At 37.7% G+C, this 22,241-nt stretch overlaps 2 protein-coding genes across 2 annotated transcripts; one reads left to right on the top strand and one right to left on the bottom strand.

Moving 5' to 3' along the window:
- Positions 1–2,209: 2,209 nt before the first annotated feature.
- On the top strand, positions 2,210–14,758 carry LOC131312729 (AUGMIN subunit 3). The gene is made up of 18 exons (XM_058340670.1): positions 2,210–2,551; positions 3,451–3,487; positions 4,247–4,350; positions 4,934–5,129; positions 5,792–5,858; positions 6,449–6,552; positions 8,495–8,579; positions 8,902–8,956; positions 9,385–9,516; positions 10,300–10,369; positions 11,670–11,727; positions 11,827–11,882; positions 12,276–12,428; positions 12,902–13,013; positions 13,106–13,247; positions 13,564–13,639; positions 13,915–14,010; positions 14,350–14,758. Exons 1-18 carry the CDS (start codon positions 2,376–2,378, stop codon positions 14,491–14,493), a joined length of 1,863 nt encoding a protein of 620 aa, XP_058196653.1. The 5' UTR covers positions 2,210–2,375; the 3' UTR covers positions 14,494–14,758.
- Positions 14,759–17,464: 2,706 nt separating this feature from the next.
- LOC131312730 (uncharacterized) lies at positions 17,465–20,424 on the bottom strand. Its single transcript, XM_058340671.1, has 4 exons — positions 20,200–20,424; positions 19,878–20,087; positions 18,639–18,815; positions 17,465–17,872 (listed from the first exon to the last, which is right to left on the bottom strand). The coding sequence occupies exons 1-4, from the start codon at positions 20,203–20,205 to the stop codon at positions 17,819–17,821; spliced, it is 447 nt and encodes a 148-aa protein (XP_058196654.1). The 5' UTR covers positions 20,206–20,424; the 3' UTR covers positions 17,465–17,818.
- Positions 20,425–22,241: the final 1,817 nt, after the last annotated feature.

Raw genomic sequence — 22,241 nt, forward strand, 5'->3', positions numbered from 1 at the left:
TATCGTGTTCACGTTGTAATCGTTATGGTAATTTAACCATGTAAGGTCATGGTAATTTAACCATCTGATAAATTATTTGAACCGTTTACCATGAAAAATATTTGTTTGAATCATGGGATATTTATCGTGTTCACGTTGTAATCGTCATGGTAGTTTAACCATGTAAGGTCATGCTGATTTAACCATGTAACGGTTTGAGTATGTGATCGTGTCGTTTCCGTATCAAAAATAATTAATAAAACAGAATAATTACTACTATCTAAAAGATAGCGGTAAGTACTCCGAGTATCGTCCTCAGGGATTACGAAGGCTGAATTGCAATTGTTCTAATTAATTTCTAACTTAATTCAGAAAGAGATTTGATTGTTGGATTTCGAAAATATTAAAAGCTAAATTAAATTAAAGCAATTAAGAAATAACTAAAGTTTATGAGAGAAAAAATCTAGGGTTTCGAATCCACTCGACCCGTTGTAACAATATTTATATGATGACAAAGGTTAATTATTCGAATCAATCCGGATATCGTTAGGGTTTGCAGGCCTCACGGTATCACCAAAATATTTATGAATCACCAAATAGCATGGGGTATCGCCGCCTAGCACGAACCGTCTTACTAGTACGATCCGTCTCTATGGCACGGATCGTCTAATAGCACGGCGCGTCTTTCGGAGTATAACCCATCTTACTCAGCTATCACAAAACAATAAAGAACTGTTGTATGAACGTGCATGAAAATCTAGAAAATCATACACAAGATTTGATACAGAAAATTAATACCGCAAATAAATCCTCCAGTCATACAACCACGATTCGAATAATAAAAACACTAAATCAAAACATAAAAATTATTACTTAGAGATCGAGTTTCATCTATACCCTAGAAACGAGTTTAGCCGGACATCAAAGAGGAGAACATCGGAATGATTTTTCTGTTGACTGCCGTACTGTTCTCTTTCTTTTCTCTTCCCGAAGGCATGAGTCTGCGCAGCTTTTTTTTCTTTCTCTGTAATGCGTACAAAAGTAATACCCCCGTCCAAAACTCCCCTCTTTTCCTATATATATTGCTGTAGCCGACTTTCTTCCAAAAACCCTTATTTCTCCTTGTAAATTCCCAGCCGAGAATTGCTTTTGGAGGGCCCCTCCTTTTCTTTTGGTCCAACTCTTAATTAAAGAGAGCAATAAAAAACTAACTCTTAGGCCCACCAAGACTTTTGTATTTTGTAATGTTTCCAACCAATTTCAATTCTAAGAGTCCAGTAGTAGTATGTCCCACGGCTCACGCTTATCTCGGCCAACAAACTGCCATTGTTCGTCACTGGACTTGATTTGTCCAGTTTTATTTCATTAAACCTTCAAATACCTGTAACACGAAAATCAAGCATTAAACATTAAGCTCTGGAGTAACAATATAAACGGACTTAGTAAAGATAAATTAGGGGGCACGTATGTGAACATTTACGCGCCTATCAGTATGTTATAGTATGTTATGTTATTTCTTTTTTTATGGTAATTTAGCCATGTTTCATGTAATAAGATCAATGAAAAATATAATTTTTTATTGTCTAGTTGGCCAACTAGAAGAATGAAGAAAAAATGGAAAGATGTGGTCAACTTATCATGTTATATTCATAAAAATATTGATTTCTCAAATACATTCCATGACAAAAAAAAAAATCAATCATATTGAAATTTACCAAATCCCACTGAATTAGGAAAATAATCCAATTCAATCCCACTAAATTAGGAAAACAATCCAATCCAATCCCACCAAATTATGAAAGCAATATAACATAATATATGTATATCATAGGAAAAAGGGTAAGAAAGGTAATTCACACATTAAGAGGATGAAAACATAAGCATAAAAAAATGGCTGGATGAATTCTTACATGACATGGATAAAGAGGATGGATATTTAAATATTCTTTAATTTTTTACAGAATCGCATAAAATATTATTTTAAAATTTATAAATATTTTTCTGTATTTTTGTAAGATCCGAAGTGGACACCACTAAATGGGCGCGGTAAAACCATGTGGTAAGGCTAGCATAGCACACTGTAATTTTTGTTTTTGTGATACTATCAATTTACAGGAAGCACAAACAGGCCCTTCGAAAACTCAAAATTGTCAGTCCTACGCGGCAGTAGTCAATTGGACAAGTATGCCATGTACAACATATTCGATCCTATGGTGCCATCACCCAATCGCTCCCCCACAAACCGGGCCGGCGCCAAAACCACCCTTCGACCCTCTCTCTCTCTCCTTTTTGTCCATTCAAGAGAAAGCAATGTTGCTTGCAACCAAAGAGATTTCGAATCCCGCCTCCGATTGCTCTCCGATCTGAGAGTTCCCAACTCGAATTTTGAAGAAACAATGAGCGGAGCGAGGCTGTGTGCACTGCTGGGTGAGCTGGGCTACGAAGGGCACGGCTCATTGGACCCAGACAGCTTCGAATGGCCCTTCCAGTACGACGACGACCGCCCCATACTCGACTGGATATGCCACAGCCTCCGCCCCTCCAACGTCCTCTCCCCTTCCGAGGTTTCTCAGTTACGTCTCCACTCCCCTCGCTTAATTCCCGTCTGATTAAAAGGGTTTTATTCCGTTGATCTTCTCTCAATGTTTCAAACGTGTTTTCAAGTGTGATTCTAGGTGTCAGTTATGAATGTTGGGCTGGGGTTTTAGGTTTTTTTTAGATCTTATTGCGGTTTTAATTTGGAGGGCTGGTCATGTTTATTGCTGTTTTAAGCTTTAAAACTATGTTGAGTACATTTGAAGTAGCGTAAGATTGTTCACTGCCCACCACTTTAATTGGCCTTTTTCGTGGCGAAATTGACCAATTTGAGTAATGGGTAACGTTTAGGTGAACATAATTGCACTCCGATTGAAGTGGGGGTGTTGTAAAACCATTACCGGTCCTGTGTTGTATTCAGGAATTTCAGTGGCTGCTTATGCTCTCTTTGTGTTTGTGATTTTTCTTTTGTTTTCCTCACTAGTATTGGTTTTTTGTTGATTCTAGCTATTGGTTTTTCTAGAATGATTTTTTGTTTGTAAATGGAGACAAATTTCACTGTTTGGTTTGAGAGGGAAATAGGGGAGGAAATTATGGTGTGGAATTAGAAGGAAGCTAAAGCTATATATTTAGATTTACACCGATCTAGTCATGTTGTAGCCGGCACCAATTGAATGGGAAACACCAATCTAAAACCATCTCATTGAGTGGGGACCGCAGATCATGCAATAAAGACAAACTCATTCACCATTCCTCTTTAGAGAATTTTGGGATTCGTTACAGTGGAACTTTTGAAGTTAAAAAGGAAAGGAAATTGCTAAAACATAGTTAAGGCAAGGAACATATCATTTGATCCATTGGTCAATATCTACTATATTTCACTTGACACAGTTGCTGTTTCCATTGTTAAACTACTATCCTGTATTTGCTGTCCAGGTATGAGCAATTTATTCAAGAAGGAAAGCTATTGGAGGTATTGTTATCATGCTTGTCACTCCAAATAGTGTTTTATCATTTGATGTATTGCTGAATTCTTTTAAGTTCTTGCTTGCTTCTTTCATGAAGTTCTATTGCTCCGTGTAGACCTTTATCAACAAAGTCTTGGGGCCTCTGAAAATTTGTGTTGTTGAGGACAATAGAATTGGACTATTCTTCTTCTTTCTATTTGGTCTTGTTGTTTCACTTAAAGTGGAGAAATAAGAAAGCTAACTCACATCCTAACCCCTGTTTACCTTGGTTTGCTGTGAAAATGCTCACACTAACTCGTAGCTTATGTGATGCCTATATAGCTGCTGATTGGTTTTCTTGTTGGATTGTGCACAGTTAGTCATCGTAGCAAGGATGGTGGTTTGAGCAGTTTAATGATTAAGAGTTTGAGCAGTTTAATGATTAAGATTGAAGATATTTGAAATTTGGAACTCGTTTTATGGAAGACTAGAGTGTCAGGGCTTAGATTTTTACTTCTACAGTGATCGAAGTCGAGGATGGATGTTAAATAGGTTCCCAGAACTCGTTGATTCTAACCTCTGGTGTTATATGGCTTTCTGAACTTCTGTACATACTACTGTGCACTTGACTGGCCTTTCATAATTCCGACAAATAAGCCGTAAAATACCATGTATGTGAATATTCGCAGTGCATATAATATTGTTGTGAGAATGACTGCATTTTCTTCAATTATATGGGATCGTATGTGCTCATTTTGTGTACATTTGACATGATTACTTATCAGGGGGAAGACTTGGATTTTGCTTATGATAGTATATCTGCATTTTCAACTAGGAGAGACAACCAAGAGGCAGTTTTTGGAGCTGAAGAAGGATTGAAAGACATACGGTAAATCTTTTCATGCACATATTTGGGATATCAACTCCTTTTTTTCAATTATCTTTTAAGGGCTTTTTGTTTCATTAGCAAATGGTGATTAGTTAATTACTTAAATTTATTCTACAGCTTTAGGTTGGTCACAATGCTTTAGTATCTGCCCTTGGTGCCATATAATTTCTTTTTCTCTTCTGTGTTTTAAAGGTTGGGTATGTTGGGAACTAAGTTCCATAATGTCACACTCTAAGCAACTATTTGTGGCATATAATCCATTCAACATTCCACTCTACATCTGAATGTCGCCCTTGGGAGTAGATGTTTTGTTTGGATGGGTTCATTTCTGCTCTATGATATGAAATATATGCTTTTCAGGTTCAATATGATATTGGATTTTTTCTTATCAGTTACATGTTCTAGCCTCTGTAAAATTCCTTCTGAATGCAGAAACGATTTCTTTCTAGTGCCTGTAAATTTCCTTCTGTGTGTGGAAGTGTTTTCATTTTGCTTCCTTGTATCTTATATTTTGCAAGCTGTAAGTGAGCCAGAGGCATAGTTGTTGACTTCTACTGTTTGGTCGACTAACTTTAATCTCCAGAGATGCTACTTTAGCATATAAAGCTGAGGCTTTGGAATTACAGAGGCAACTTAGGCAACTGCAGAATCAGTATGATATGCTCACAAGCCAGGCTTCATCCTTGATCCAAGGAAGAAGAGCACGTGTTGCAGCAACTTCTAATGTCAATGGGCAACTTACTACAATAGATGATAGTCTTTCGGCGAGAAATTTGGAGGTGTGTAGAATGAACCAATGTTCTTATTCTTATCCGTAGTAGTTGGATACATTATGCTTTTTAATGAATCGCCAAGTGGGGTAGCGGCTTTAATTATATAGATCAGTTGCCAAAGTGACGCAGTTTCAAGTCCAATGAGATTTTAGATATATATTATCATTTCAGATTGGTTGATAGCTCGTAGAATGTATGACCACGGGCGGTTAGCTTGAGTGTCATAACTTTCCATCTCTCATAAAGGGTGGAATGTTCGAGTCAAGTTGGTATGTCTGTTTATGTGTCCAGTAAAGCGTCTCATAGGGACAATGCATGTTAGTGGCATTCATGATTTGATCTCTTCACATATTGCTGTACCACTGATACACCCTTTTGATAAGTGCATTATTGGGCAGAATTAGTCTTGACTCAACTTCCAAGTTTCCAATGTCTCCATCGTATTTTAACAAAAGACAGAAGTTCATGGGGACGAGAGGGTGGTAGTTGATATCTAGCGGATGTGCTTGCTTAGCTGCATCATGGTGCTTTGTATTCATTTGAATCGCGCACAAGAAAGTTCTCAATTATATATATATTTTTTGGGTTTGATGCACTCATTTCTTTTGTAGAGAAGATAAATGCACTGAACATTTGGTGCTTGATTTGGGTATTTTATTTTGCCTTAGATGAATGCAGTTCTGGGAAGGATTTCCTCTACGGCTCAAGAGTTGGCTCATTATCACTCAGGGGATGGTAACGTTGCTCTTGCATGCACATTGTCATTTTTGCACCATTTGGTTATTTCTGCTGGCAAACTTTGAAATTTTACGACGTTATTTGTAGAGTTTAGTTTGGAACTTTTCATTTTGGAGGCAGTTACCTGTATCTTAACATACATGGATTGGTGTTTGAACTGGCCACTTGGTTTCAAATACTTTATGACCTAAAGTGTATAAACTAGGAAGTTGCGACCAGTTTCATCAGTAATGTGACTCATCGGAGGAATTAGTTGTGGGTTTAACTTTCTAGTTGGGTTTTGGTTGTGGACCTTGAGGTTTTTGATGCAGTCCATTGTTCTACATCAGTTTTTTACCTAACTATTGTTGAGCTTGTCTAGGCTTGCTTTTTTTGGAGCCTAGCAAAATGCTGTTAAAGTTACTCATTGTCATCTGCACCAAACTAATCTTGGTCATATTTCTGATACCTGTACTTGATATTCTCTTATAGTTAAGCAGATTTGGGGACACTTAATGAGAAAAGTAAAGGAAATGCACAACATGATTTTATTATACTGTTATGAAGAAAACCTTTCTAATGAACTTTTTGGTTATTATTACTTGCAGAGGATGGCATCTACCTAGCTTATTCTGACTTCCATCCGTACCTGATTGTGGATGCTTCTTGTATGAAGGAACTGAATCAGTGGTTTGTTAAACAACTGGACACGGTACACGATCACAGTACTGTTAGTTTCAGTTTGCTTTATCTCCAGATTATGTTTTTCGACATTATTTGTAGAAGAAATAGAGGAATGTGGCCTGATCCTTCGTAAAATAGGTAGTCAATAGACCAGTCACTTTGCAAAAGTATTGGGATCACTAGTGTTTTCAAGATCCGTGTCCCAGCTCTCTTAAGACATTAAGATGTATGAGAACAAGGTTTGCCATCGTGGGTGAACCCTTTGGCTCATACAATAGAGTTGTTAATTGATTATCTGTTTGATCCTTGATATGTATGGTTGGGATAGTGACATGGGGTTGCTTTGGTGCCAATCATCCTACCTAGCAGAGAAAAATCCGCAGAAAAGCTGCTTATTTGATATTCTCTCTCTGGTTAACCTGAACTCTTATGATACTTTTTCAGTATTCTAAAGACACGTTAGCTAATCGTCCTACCTATCTTGTTCTCTTTCGATTTGGGTGGAAACTATTGAACAAAGAGGTGAAAGAAAGAACATAGCAGACTAAGAGAATAAAGGAAGAAGATAGGAGAAAGAGTGCATGCATCTTCCAAGCTCTCATCACCAGAAAAGCACAGGAACATTATAGAGTTGTGCGGGGGATTGATTTGGTTCCTCTTCTGGATCTCTGGTTCGGATTTTAATGGATCTGGACCTTCCTCTTTGAGATCAACCTAGCTTGCAAGAACAGACACCAATTTGTGTATAACCGGCCGTACTCAGCCGAAAGGCACCCCGATGCCTAAGTCAATCTCAACTCAAGAGAAGGAAAGTAGATAGAGCTCTTTTGTGAACAGTAATGGTGTACCTTGCTAGGGTTTAGTTTGTACTTAATATGAAGAAACTTGACCTAGGTTCCAAGAAAGCTTGTGCCCCTCATGACGTCAGAGATACCCACCTCTCGGTTGATGTCTTGCATGATTCACCGAGTGCTGCATGGATGGGTTCTACATGACTGAGCTGCTCCTCCCAGTATCTACGTTGATCCTCCGTCTTCACTTGGGTCGGACCTATTTGGCCTGGTCTGGCCTAGACCTAGCTCCACAATACCGCTGTCTTGGGTCTATGCGCCGCAGATCACACGCCCCCCCTAGCATGCCGGTCAGTGCGCCTTTGTTTGGCCAAAATGCTCTGTGCTTTGGGCTGCCTGCTTGCTAGGCCTGATAGGTGTTTTGGTTCGGCCCTCTACAAGTAGGGAAGAAAAGAAAAGGGTAGAGGCAAAGATGGCGACATTGTATACAAGGATAAGAGCTGAAAGAGAAATATGTATGATGTATGTAACCTTCGTTAACAGATTTTGGTTGGATATATATTTCTTCATGTTAAAGCATCAAACTGAAAAACAGTTGGCGAAGAGGGAAGAGGCCCTCAAGTCTCATATCCCATGGGAGATGTTATTTTTACCTGTTTGGGACAAGCCCTAACACTTTCCCCACATGTGCGACCCCACTTGCACGGGGAGAGGTAAATGAAGGATCCAGAACTTTGGGACCACAGTGGAACAAGGTGCACTTATGTCACAAACAAAGAGAGAACGACCTATCCAATCACCGAGTTGAAACAGATCTTGTCCAAAATATCTTGAAGCCTAGCTTCAATTACAAGTTAAAACAGTCAACTAAAACCCATTGGCAGTGAGAGGAGAAGTCTACAAGGCTCATATACTAACTTGGGATGCGTTATTTACTAAGCGTGGGCCACATGCATTCGTGCTTAGTTTGGGTACTATTTTGTGACTCAGTGGCTTACAAAACAGTTGTATGGTTTTGCTTATCCATTACTGACCTATTTTGTTCCTTAATGAAAACTGTAAAAGCATTTTTTGGAACTTTCAGTATCATGAAATAGTTGTCTACTGAGGGTAAATTCTTGGATATCTTCTTATGGAATTGTATGTTGGTTTTAATGGGCTTACCTTAATATGATTCAGGGTCCTTACCGACTAGTTGCAGAGGAGGGAAAAGCTAAATGCTCGTGGGTGAATCTTGATGACATGTCAAATATTCTAGTACGAGGTGGTCTTCTTTCTTCTTTCTAGTTATTGAAATACCTTCTGAGGATCGTTAAGGATATTTTAAGGCTAAACGTGACATGTTAGTGACCATATGTTATTTAGGAACCTTTGTCATTAGGATCACATGCACATACTAGATACCATTTGAGCATTCTATAGCCATATCTGCAATTTGCATTGACACCCACCCATCCATTTCTCCATCTCCCAGACAATTTGAATATGTATAGCACCTAAAATCATCAAGCCTAACTAACTGCCATTGATTTAATGAAAAGTCAGATGATTTTGACATATCATTCTCCCTTTGCCAATGCAAGCAGATTTGGAGAAGTCGCATCATCAACGTGTATCTGAATTGCAACGGCTTCGCTCTATGTATGCACTTTTACTTCTGCAACTTTTGGTGGTTTTTAGGTTTTTTATTGTTCTCTGTCAATGTTTATGGACTATGAAGGATTTTATAATCTCTCTGAAGATGAGTTTCAAAGATGTAGTAGGTTGAACGTATAAATTATATTACCTGTTTTGCAAGATCTTAACATGATATGTGATCAGGTTCAATAACCATTTTGTCACACGTTGTTTCTTGTTAAACAACACAGCTACTTGTTTTTGGCATACTTACGTGATCAGGTTCAATAACCTTTTTGTCACGCGTTGTTTCTTGTGAAACAACACAGCTACTTGTTTTTGGCATACTTCTTTAATCCTGTGTCTTTTGGAAGAGTGTTCTCCCGACATAGTTTGTAGTCTTCCAATGCATGTCAAAGGAAAGAAATTTTAGTTCTTTAATGCCGTGACAGATTTGGAACGAGTGAAAGACAGTGGGTAGAAGCTCAAGTGGAGAATGCTAAGCAGCAAGCTATTCTCATGGCACTTAAAGCTCAAGTAACATCTGATGAAGCTCATATTCATCTTGATCTTCATTCCCTTCGGTAGAGCATCTTTTTTATCTTGATTTTCATTTGCTGGCATGTGGTACATGATCTCTATTTACTTGCTTTCCCTGAAACAAAGATAATTAACATCCAATGAATGCCAGATTTGACTTAAATAAGTGCGCTTACAGTGTGATTTTTGGCAATGAATGATCTTTTTCTCGCTCTCAATGCAAAAGGAAATCTTGTTATAAATCTCCATGAAAGTTCAAACATTCTATTTTTCATATCTAAAGCTATTCAGTTTTTAAATAATTACGTTGCTTGGGATAAAAAAGAAGCCATTAGCAAGTCTTTACCTGAAAAATGTCTTGGTAATAGGTCTTACATAGTTATATATCCTTATAATTAAATTTGTGTACTTCATAAAATGTTGTTAAGCACCCGTTGTTTGGGAATTAGAATCTTGGACAGGAGGGCTTTCATGTCTGGAGGTTTTCTGCATACATGTTCTGATGGTGTTATAAAAGTTTCTGTGAATGTTTTGTAATTTCCGATATGATGTACGGATCTTTGAAGTTTCAAATATATCTAAATCTAATTGGTTTTGTGAAGCTCAAAAAGTTGGATAATGTTGTGGTAGTCTTTCTATTAGGTAGAGGTAGTCTATTTTTGTTAATTACTAGCAAACAGAACACATGTGTTTAATTTATCACCATCGATTACATGAATGTTTATCTCACCCAAAGACATGGATGCCATTTAGGCCTGGTAGTCAATCCTACAGAAGATTAGCTCCATTGGTAATAAATGCATGCATTTGTATTGCCTAATTTGTAGGAGAAAACATGCTGAACTGGTGGGAGAACTTTCAAATCTTTATCACAAAGAAGAAAAGTTGTTATCTGAGGTATGAACCTTCAGCTAGTATCTGATTTTTAATCTGCTGCTTGTTATGTAAAATCTCTCAGTTATTTCTTTTGCTCAAAAGCCTTTGGTGGTTGAAACTTGTAACCAGAACTTTCTTGTTTATGATGTGGTTTCATATATATGTTAGAACTTATTGGCATGTTCAAGATGGAATGCTTGATTCTCCATCTACCGTGATGTATCCTGGGAGTTGATTCTATTTTCAGCTATCAGTTTTTTTTTTTTGAAGTTCCTAGAGGAGATGGAAACTCGTAGAGCCTCTTTATGCATTCTATTCTAAAAGTTAGTCATATACCTAATCTACCCCTCTGAGGCACCGATTAATGGGCTAAATTGGGTGTACTTTTCTTGAGGCATAAATTAGGAAGGTCCTAGCAGCTGCTCGTCATCTTTTGTGGAAATACATGACTTAGTTCGTGGTTCTTTGGAAACCTCTATAACAGCTGTTCTTGACTAAATTGTGTTTACCCTCAATTTGGAATGAATTTCATGCTCTCATTGTTTGCTACTTCCAAATATATTTAAGGTGTCATAGAATCAGGAAAAAGAGCATTGCTAATGTAAATTTCCTCATCCTCAACATTGTAAATTTTCCTTTAAACAGGCATGAGACGTGGTGCAGACTATGCTGTGCCACTGAAAATAGGAGCCGCCATGGGTTTTCTTGCATTTTGGGTGGTTGTGTGACTTGTGTTATAGAAAGACTTTGGGATTTATAATGGAGAAAACATTGTTGAACATTTGAAGTACCTCCAGTGGGAAGTGCATCTTGTAGCCAAGGAAAATTTTCTTTAGCATTGAGAACCATGTAAGTTGATTATCCATATCAAGAATGCGATTACTCGAGCATGATCTAACAACCTTTCCAATAAATAAGGACTAATACGATACCAAGGCTAGATAAGGTACTGTCACCAAAGGTATTTGCATGCCATTAAGCTACATCCGTTGTTTTAACATTCAAATGGCCTCAGCATGTTATTTGCTATTATATTGGCGACAGATGACGGTCAAGGAATGCATAACTATGCTTGTTGAGAATTCAAAAAACTGTGATGTTGATTCCTACCTTGACCAGGTTGAAAAAGCCATGGATGCTTATAATGCTATTAGATGTAGTTTGTAATATTTATTTGTGTTGTCACAACTTTTCTCTCCTAAATAAGTCCCTGATTTCTGTATTTGCAAAAAAGAAACTCTTACCTAGCTTTTGGCAGGTTGTTGAGTGGGGATAATTTCTGTAAATCGCAATTATCAGTGTGGCTTTTATTTATTTGTAGAATATCCCTGATCTTTGTTGGGAGCTGGCTCAACTTCAAGACACATACATTCTGCAAGGTATTGGAAATAATTTTTTTAAGTTGAAGACTAAAATACTTCATATCCCACATTTCTACTCATCTTTTTGAAACTACAATTTCATTCTTTATTATGCAGGTGATTATGATTTGAAGGTGATGCGCCAAGAATACTATATTAGCAGGCAAAAAGCGGTATGATTTGCTACATCGAACTGTATTTGGAACAATGTAATCATGAAAGCAAAGGACAAGAATGGTGTTTTTTTTGGGTGCTTTTCTAGAGATGCGTAGTTGCTCGAAACTTAGTGTTGTGACCAAGCTAGTCAAATTTGAAATTTATGCTTTTCGCATTATCGTTTCGATAAGATACAGAAATTTTGATGTAAATTTTTTTTGTTGGATGAACAATCGTGTGAGGTATGGTTATATGATTATGAGGTTAGATGAAAAAACTAGTTTGGCCATTTGATGCGTGTGCAGTGAGTTCCATTATGTAGCACTAGCAACTGCTGCTGCATAGATGTTGTGGTGTTTGGCGTTAGTTCACATCTTTTTCCAGCTTCTAATTATTTGTCATGTTTGCAGTTCATAAATCATCTGATTAATCAGCTTGCAAGGCATCAGTTGTTGAAAATAGCCTGTCAGCTGGAAAAGAAGACTATGCTTGGAGCTTATGCGTTGCTTAAAGTTATTGAGTCAGAGCTGCAGGGATATCTGTCAGCAACCAAAGGTCGAGTGGTATGTGGACACCTCGTTAAGGATGTGTTTGGAACGTAGGGAAAGAAAAAAAGGAAAGGGAATAATACTTTTCCTCCCTATGTATGGTTCCTAATTTGAGCTGAAGAGAACTAAAGTTCAAAGGGAATCGAGTAAATAAGTTTCGTTTTCTGCACTCGTTCCATAAAATTTATGTTTCGTTAGTTTACCATATTGTTTGCTTTCATCTTCCCTGTCAAACCAAACAAGGAAAAAGTCATTTTCCTTGCCTTATGCCCCCCTAAAGAGAGGTAGATAACCAACTCTCTAGAATTTCTTACTTAATACATTCCCTTCTTTTTTCTTTTTTTCCCACCAAGTTCCAAAGACTTTAAAGGCTCCTCGAAATCACTTATAATCGAGACAAACATGAACATTAAGTAGAATTACTCTTGTAATTTTAGTCGTTTTCTTTGCGTTATTATCTGTCCTCATTCAACGTCTTCTACTCCTAGAGTCGTTGCCTAGCATTGATTCAAGCTGCATCTGATGTACAAGAACAAGGAGCAGTGGATGATCGAGATACTTTTCTTCATGGTGTCAGAGACCTCTTGAGTATTCATTCAAGTAATAACAGTACATTTGCTTCTCCTTCTCCCTTGCTCTATCTACTTTTCTCAGAAATTGAAATTTGCTTGGTCTTCTTTCCTTTTGGTTAGATGCTCAAGCTGGTTTGTCTACGTACGTATCAGCACCAGGAATTGTTCAACAGATTTCTGGCCTACAGTCAGACTTGATGACCCTTCAGTCTGACCTAGAGCATGCCCTTCCAGAGGACAGAAATAGATGCATCAATGAGCTGTGAGTGTTGTCCTCCTTAGCTAGATTAGATTGATGCTTATTTGCTAGACATTTTTCCAAGCGTCCTCAATTGCTGCCTCTTGCCATATTCATGACAAAGTTGTCCCTCAGTCCAACAAAATTGGTACTTTTTTTCTGCAATTTTTTTCTGTGAGAGCGACATGAAAGTCATGCCTTACTAACAAAATAATAACCAATTACTTTATGATGTGTTCTCATTTTATCGATTCACAAATCAAATAGTGAATCAATGACACTGTATGGAACTTCGAATTAACAGCTAGCACTTATCTCTTGTGTTTTGTGTATATGTTAGGTGCACTTTTATTCAAAGTTTGCAGCAACTACTTTTTTCATCGTCAACAACTGCACAACCAATCCTGACACCTCGGGTATGCATTTCATAAACTGGCCATTACACTCTGTTAACCGTGCTTTTGTGTACATAGTTGTTTTACATTTTGTTCAGTCTGTTTATTACGCCCTACCTTTACTATTGTCAGCATGCTGAAGTAAAATGAAACCTTGTAGAATCATTTCCTCTTTGTATATGACTGAAACTGCATGTTTAATGAGTAACTCCTCCATTGGTTTCAGTATAATTCACTTTGAGCAATACTATGTGTCATTTGTTATTCCTGATTCTGAAAGATTTGGTTCTTTATAGTCACTAATGAAAGAGCTGGATGAGATGGAAAAGATCAATGCAAAACTGTCTGCTGCAGTTGAAGAAGTGACACTTGAGCATTGCAAGAAGAATGAGGTAATTCCAACCTAGTCTACTGTTTCTTGTTTTGGATCACTTCAAAGTACGTAATCAAGTTCAATTACTAATGTGGGTAATTCGTACTTAATAATTTTTTGGACAAAGTGATTTTGGAAAGTGCTGACTCCTTGATCAAGCAATCTGATCCATATTCTATAGAGTGACTGTTGAATGTTGTAGAAAGAGCAAATTTTGAAAAACGAATAGTGATACTATGGTCATTGATGTTGTAGTTATCAACCTGCTTTCTTAATAAGTTATCAAACTCAACCCTGACACCAATGATCAACAAGTATTTGTGTCCACGAACTCGTCCTCATGGCTTTGGCAACGCAGATTGTGAAACATCATTCGCAAGAGGTGGGCCTTCAGAGGCGGGTTTTTGTCGACTTCTTCTGCAATCCCGAGCGTTTGCGGAATCAAGTTGGAGAACTGACGGATCGAGTCAGGGCTTTGCATAGTTCATCAGAACGCAATTGACTTGTATTCGGTGGGTCCATCAATACCTTTAATGAACCGAGGTTTGTAAGTTTCATGTCTGTTACCTTCAGTTGTCTATGGATGCCAAATGACATTTTATAGGGATGTGATCACAATCTTATTTGTTTTTGTACCAATATTGTGCAGTTTCACTTTTATATCTCTATATAGTGTTTCCAATTCATTTTGTTGTGGAGAACCGTGTGGAATTGGAAATGGGAATTTCTAAAGTCATTTTCTTTTTCTTTTTTTCAGCTTTCCTTTATCCATTTGGAAGCCATTTTTTCACCTTATGTTTTGATTATTGATGGATGTATTAGCTTGCGGATGTGGCTCCTAAATTGAACCATTGCCTATTTCCTTCGAAGTTATTGAAGGTGATAACTGTCCTGATAGTTGATATTCCGTCCCCTTTTTCGGTATAATACACCGTAGAAATGCAAGTAGGGATACCGGTTCGTATCTTGGTGGGTTAGGAATATCAATTGTTATCTTTGTCGTTGTTAAGATTACTTCAGAAAGTTCCACCATATCATCTTGCTTTGTTGGGAAATTCCCTGGGTGCATGAATAGGAGTGTTTTGGACCAGTTGTGTAGCGGGAAGACTGTTGGAAAGAACTACAAGATTCTTCACACGTACTACTGCTCTACTGCTGTAACCTATGTACAATTGTGAAAGGAACTTAACGAAGATAGGAAATAGAAAGAAGAGAAAGTTTTACAGATGGTTCAGAACAAGAATTCTGCAGAGCTATCTAGTTATGTGTAGAGAGAGAGAGAGAGAGATGGATGACTGAAGATGATGCATGTTTCAATGGTTGGACGTAATTTGGCGGGTTCTGATATAGATTCCAAAAGGTACAGGATTGCATGAAATGAGGATATAAATGTTCTGTAAGAGATCCCAACGGCTCGCTCAAGTGAGAAGAGTCATAAGCTGTAAACCCCCATATGTTGAATTTGAAACATGGAAATTGCTTGGGGTCAGGCCGCAAGAAAGCAATCTCTTGTGAATTCTTTTATTCCAGCGTGAATGACCTACATTTAACCGGACGGGGATAGTAGAGGTGTGCATAAGTTGGGCCGAGCATCCGAACCAAAGAAAAAGGGTGAAAAACAGATCATTATTAATGGCCCCTGGTTTTTATACCATACTTTCTCATTGTTGACTTACCATCATGATCTAAGTTGGGATGTCAACAAATAACATAAGTTATGCTTGTCAAACAATGATACTGCTCTCAATTTTTTCCCTTGCAAACTTTAATACCGTTTTCAAAAGACACTTTTCCACTTGCGCTGTCGCATGCGCAGTGCATAACTTACGGTAGAAGTGGTGTCTCATCACTCTCTTTGTCTAATGATCCCTCTTTAGCCGTTCGTTTTGCTTTCATATTTTTCTTATGATCTCTTTTTCCTCTCCAGTCTCTATTGCCTAGAAAAAAAAATCTCATCTGTATATAAGCCCGCAACTCGCAATCCGAAGACTTTTATGAGCCCAGAAAATTTCGCTTTTCGTCAACAACGAACTCAAGTTTTCCATGCTTGCGACCAATACAAGAGGAAACTACCAATACAAGAGGAAACTTATTTTTCTTGACCGTTTGGTTACTGAATATATATAAGAAAAGAAAAGAAAAGAAAAGAAAAATGTAGAATGGATATATTCACTTGACAGTTCCTTCTTTAGCTTATCTGCTTTCACATTTTTTGATAAAGTTCGCTCCCTTCTAGCAAGTAGGGCACTCCCACCCACCACATTTGCTTTTCAACTACATGGCCCACCTTGCGGGGTCAGATCATTATGCTCGAAAACCCATGTACCTATGTGCCGAGCGATTTTTAGGACGCCGGATTATGTAATTTTTTTTATGTTTTAAACCAATAGCCAGAAAACGTTCCGACACAAATATTTTCGGCATAAAAAATCCTATCTCCCACCTTGTTGCTGTGGGGAAAAACTAACGGAAAAGCAGGAGTTTTCGAAAGCATCAATTAGATGCAGGTGCTGCCGGGGAGACCTGATCCCAGTCCCAGTTACCACGTGCGATGTCTCATTCCAATGAAATTAAATTCTACTCGCTGCACTTTCAGTCATTTATGGGTAAGTTTTATATATATATATATATATATATATATATATATATATATATATATATATATATATATATATATATATATATACATACATACATACATACACACCATGGATCAAGTGAGGGATCCCTTATTTTGTTAAAATGCGAAACTCTCATTTCCAGATCAAATTTTGAAAATCCGAACCGTTCAATGTGTGCAGAATATGATTTTAAAGATCCCCCTAGAAATCAGTAAAAAAAATGACCGGGAAAGATTTCATCCGAGCAGTTTTTTTTGAACCGTTCAATGAAAACTGCTCATGAAGCCTTCCCGGTTATTTTTTTTGCTGATTTATCGCGGAGACCATTAAAATCACGTTCTGATCACTTTGAGCGGCTCAGATTATCGAAATTCAATCGGGAAGGAAAGTCCCGCATTTTAATAAAATGCGAGATCCCTCACCGGAACGTGACTGTTCTTTGTTCTTTTTCCTTTACCTATTTTTTTTTTGGAGCAACATCACAAGGGGACAATATGTACACCATTACATTTCTTTAGAGCAAGTCGAGTGGTTTTGCCAGAATAGCTTAAGCCATTCTCAAAAAATGGCCATAAATGGCGACATTTGGCTCAATGGTGCATTCGCATTTGCAATGCCATAATTTTTGGGGGAATGACTCAAACCATTTTACCATCACTGGACTTGCTCTTTTACTAGAAGTATTGTTTATCTTCGTTATTTCGGTTTTATTTTGGTAGCATGCTTAAATGCCGCGTCGCCGACAATGAATTCACATTGAAATTCATGCATATTTCACAGTAAAAAGAAAAAATTGAAAAAACTGAAGTAGACTGACGATATATATATATATAGATTACAGACACACCGACATGAATAGGAAACTTGATCTATTCCCAAGCTTTCGGTTTAAGCTCAAATTCCAACAATAACTCCTCCATGATTTCTCAGAACAGCCAAAAGCATAGATTGTCAACAGAAAACCCTAAAAGGTTTGCCCAAAAAAAAGTAAACCGTTGGCAAGAAGAAGAGGGCTTCTTGCCTAATAATCCTACACTCCATCTTCTTTGGCTTTTTGAGCTGATGAGTTTCACTGAACACAAAAGTACATCCAGTGATCACCATATATAGATACCTAATTCTACTTTAAAAAGCAGTTCCCTTTTCCATATATGTACGCAGCATAATACTCCACTATCTAGATAGATAGATAATCTCCACCAGGATTCATGAAGCACAGGTTGGCAACCAGCAGCTTGAAAAGAAGCCCATTCCTCTCTTCTGCCAAAACCATAAATATGAAATCAGGGAAAGTCAATTTGCTTTTCTTTTCTTTTTTTATCCTCAACCCCACAAACTGTAAAAGAAAACAAAAAGAAATCTTGCAAGGGTGGCGGTGTCCAACACTTTTCTTCCACTGCATTAATTTCTGTGGGGTCTATACACTTAGCAAAGGACCTCGTAAAAATGTGTTTTGGATAAAGGTGTTGGAGCAATGAAATAATTTTTCTATGCTCATAGCCATATACCATAAATGTGTTTACAAAAGTTGTACGATTATCATTCATGTGAATCGAAGTCAAAGAGACTACGGTTTATATACTGGAGATCCCATCATATCTCGTTCTTCTACAAAACACATTTACATTCAGAAGCATACAGACACAAATCTATCCGAGACCGTCTGATGCACGTGGGTTTCACACGACGTACGTGGAACTCACACATATTAGACGCTATCGGACCCATCATTATTGTATGTAGAATCTTTTATCTAAAAATATTAGTAATAAAATGACAAATCCAGTGTACAAGGCTCGTGACTCCCGTCGTTACGGGGTCTTCGGAAAGGTTGAACATCAGTACCAAATGATGTAAAATGGCTGTCTCCGGTAGGCCCCAATTTAATCAGGACCCACAACTTTTTTTTGTCAGTCTTTTTATTCATTTCTTGTACTAATTCAATTTTATTTAACCAAAAAAACTTGCGACTAATTTTGAAATGGAGTAGCTAGAAAGGTGGGGTAAAAGAATTTAGAAGACGTACCCTTTTGGGTTTGGCGTAGAGCAGCTCCGGGGAGATCTTGTAGAGGTCTTCATCCACTGCTTTCGGAGCTTTTCGCGGCGGCCGTGGTGGCTGCGCCAGCGAAACAGGGCTAGGTGGTTCCTTCACCACCCATTCCTCCTTTTTTGCTTCTTTCACATGTGGGTAACGTGCTTTTGCCTGCGTTAATCAATCAAACATGTACTAAAACAAAATGGACAGCGTTCAGATTTGGAAAATAATTTTGACACTCCACTTTTTTATGATGACACTCTAAAATTTATTTTTTAATATAAAAATTATGCATAATAAAATACACTGAAAGATAAATTTTGAAGTGTCATAATAAAAAAATTAGAATGCTAAAAAATCATTTTCCTTCAGATTTTTCTCATTTCCAAAGAAAGGACTGTTTTCGTAGCTAGATTCTGAAAACAATCATTCTACTACCACACTCATTTACGCACTCATTTACACACCCAATCACACACCCACACTCACAACAAGGGTGGAGCCCGCACACACTACACACCCAGTGTGTGTGGACCCCACCCTTATTATGAGTATGGGTGTGTGATTGGGTGTGGTGTTAAAATTTTCCTTTTGAAAAAATCAGAAAACACATCAGCAAATCTTGTGGTTTGACGACAGCAAACTTTATGGTACCAGAGTGGGTAAAATAAGTACCACACATTAGATGCAGAGAGCTGTCAATCACATTTCTTATGTCTAGTGCTGAGATGTTGTACCAAAACTCAAGTACTATTCACGGTGCCCAGAGTCGGTCGGTCGGCCTTCCTTGATTTTTTATGAGTTTAACGCGAAAATAGAATATGAGATTCTCTTTGTCGAATTATTATTAAGGGGTTAAAAAATATGATCACCTCTTAAAATTTAAAATTTTTTAGAGGCCTAAAGCGCGGCAACTTATCATGCTACACCCAATATCGCTGTAATTGCTATATTTACGAGTTCTTTCAACTTATCAAAAAAAGAGTTACTACTATATATAATTTTTCTTGGTGGAAATGTACTATTCCCTTCGTGCCACTTTAAATGTTTTATATTTCGTACATTTTTGAACCCAAAAAACATATTATGGAGTATTATTTTTATTTTCTTACGCAAAATTAAAGTGTTCAATACAATTAAAGTGGGACGAAAGGAGTACTACATTTGTTTTGAGTTCCTACGCCGGACAAACTTTTTGCGACGAAAGGACTGAGTCACGAGCTTAATTACCCTGCGGCGAGGAACAACGATCATGGCCGGAGTGACGACGTCATTCTGGTACAAATCGCCGGTGACGTACAGGTCGCGATCCTCGGAGTAAGTGTAGCGAAGCAACCCGCCGGCTTGCCTCGCCGATTCGAAACACTGAGTGAAAGGGAGCCCGTACTCGTCGTTGCAATCCCAGCTCCCGAAAGCCGGTATGTGCCCTCTCCAAAACTCCTGCAAAACCGATCATTTAACACCATAATTAACGAAATTAACACCCCCCAAACGAAGCTTAACTAACAAGAACGAAGTAAGAAAAATGGAAGAAATACTAGTGCATGCTTACATCCATTGGCAGGGAGGGAATTTGGTGGGTCTGAAGAATCTTGGAGAGATAGACTTCTCAGATCAGATATGGTATTTCTTCAAAGGTTGTGTTCTTCTGCTTTGAATTAATGATTCTTGTGCTTTCTCTTATAGGGGGTGTGGAAGGGTGGAAAGGCAGAAGGAGAAAGTGACAGATCGAGGGGGTGCGGTGTGGGGTGGTGTTTTTAATGGGTTCGGTTTTCTTTTGTGGCTTTCTTTTGGGTGTAGGTGTGTATTTAAAAGAAGAAATGAATCACGGGCATCGGTTCTGTGGCCCACGGGGATGAGGATTTTTTCAAGTGCCGGATGGGTAACAAGTAGTGCTAGCGACACATTTGAGTTGTCCGATGTGATTTTAGATTGTTCGGATTTGGAGAAAAAAAAATAAAAGAGAAAGAGGAGGAGTGAGAGGAGGGATAAGGTTTTAATTTGAGCCGTCCAAATATACATTAGACGGCTTGAAAGTGCTAAGCGGACATCACATAGAATATACCCGTTCGGAAGTGAAAAATTTCTCCATGGGGATCCAAGGGGGAATTTTGAGGCAAGCGCTGTGCACACTATGCAGCTACTATTATGGGTCCAATGGGGTCGGCTCCTGTCCGGTCTCACTCTCTATTCAGTCCGGTGCACTTTGGACCGCTTGTAGATCCTTTCGGGTCTCACAACAATAAGTGGAATCATTCATATTTTAGAGCTAGTCGAAAATATTGACCACGTCAATAATGACGTCGATCGAATATCGTTTGATAGGATATTAAAATGTATTTATATTAATATAATTGTGTCAAATAGATTACAATCTAGCGTTTCATACTTTTTTTCTTACAAACTAGCATCTCGAAATCATATCGAACGATATCCAATCAATGTGATTTTTGGCATGGTCGATGTTCACAACGAGCTATGAAGAGTGAACGGTTCTGGTCATTTTTGTGAGTCCAGAAAAGGCCCACAAATGGTCCAAACTGGACTGGACTGGATGGAAGGAAGCAACCGGAAAGCAAGGGCCATAGCCTGACGTACTTAATTAATTTTATGATCTTTTATTTATTGAGTTAGTTGTTTTAATTAAAATTACTCTCTGCGTCCCATAAAGTTTGATATTTTCAGGAACACGTGCCTTTTTTAAATTGCATATATCTTTTAATCCATAATATTTTCGGCTATTTTTTGAATTTTTTTAATAAAACAAATTAAAATCTATCAAACAAAGTCCATATTGCTTATAAAAAACATTACGGATTAAAAGATATAGTTAATTTTTTCATAAGGTTGGAATAATAAACGTGTCAAACTTTATGGGATGAAAGGAGTAGTACTTATCTTCTTCATATATACAAGAACTTCTTGTGCTATATAGCCTCTTAAAAGTACATGATACTAGTACTAGTATTTCGTAAAATAAAATAAAATCAATAGTACTAGTATAATCGTTTTTTGTCAACTGTTTTGATAGTATTTTGTGAGAGTAATCTGTGATGGTTTGATTTGGTGGTGAACAAATGCTAGGAAAGACTTGCTATTATTATTGTGCTTTGTTCGGTTTGGTTGATCAGTGTGGTAGTATTACAGAAAATACCACGACTTGATTGATTTGAATAGGTGTGTGCACAAGTCATAGAGATTAGTTTTTTTTGCCCCAATACAGAAACTCTGGGTTTGCCATAGGTATTTGATTTGATCAATCGAATGCATTCTCAAAAACAGTTTAGAAAAAAAAAATACGGAGTGTTGTAGTTACGAGTAATTTGCTAGATAGAAAGATCGATAAATAAAATAACACGAGGCTTATATATTGTCAAGCCTTCAAAATGAAATTGTACACACTGATGCTTCAAGATCACATGAATCATTCTGTAATGCCACAGAGATGTTAGGGCCCGTTCGGCTAAATAAGCCAACTGGCTTATTTTTTTGTCCTTATTCAAACACGCAGAACCATAGAGGTCACAACCTGGAAAACAAAAGATAAAAAAAAGAAAGTTTTTCAAATTTTGAGGCCCGACTCTTACAGTAAAA

This window comes from Rhododendron vialii, chromosome 13a, assembly GCF_030253575.1.
Source record: "Rhododendron vialii isolate Sample 1 chromosome 13a, ASM3025357v1".
In the NCBI taxonomy this organism is placed as follows: Eukaryota; Viridiplantae; Streptophyta; class Magnoliopsida; order Ericales; family Ericaceae; genus Rhododendron; species Rhododendron vialii.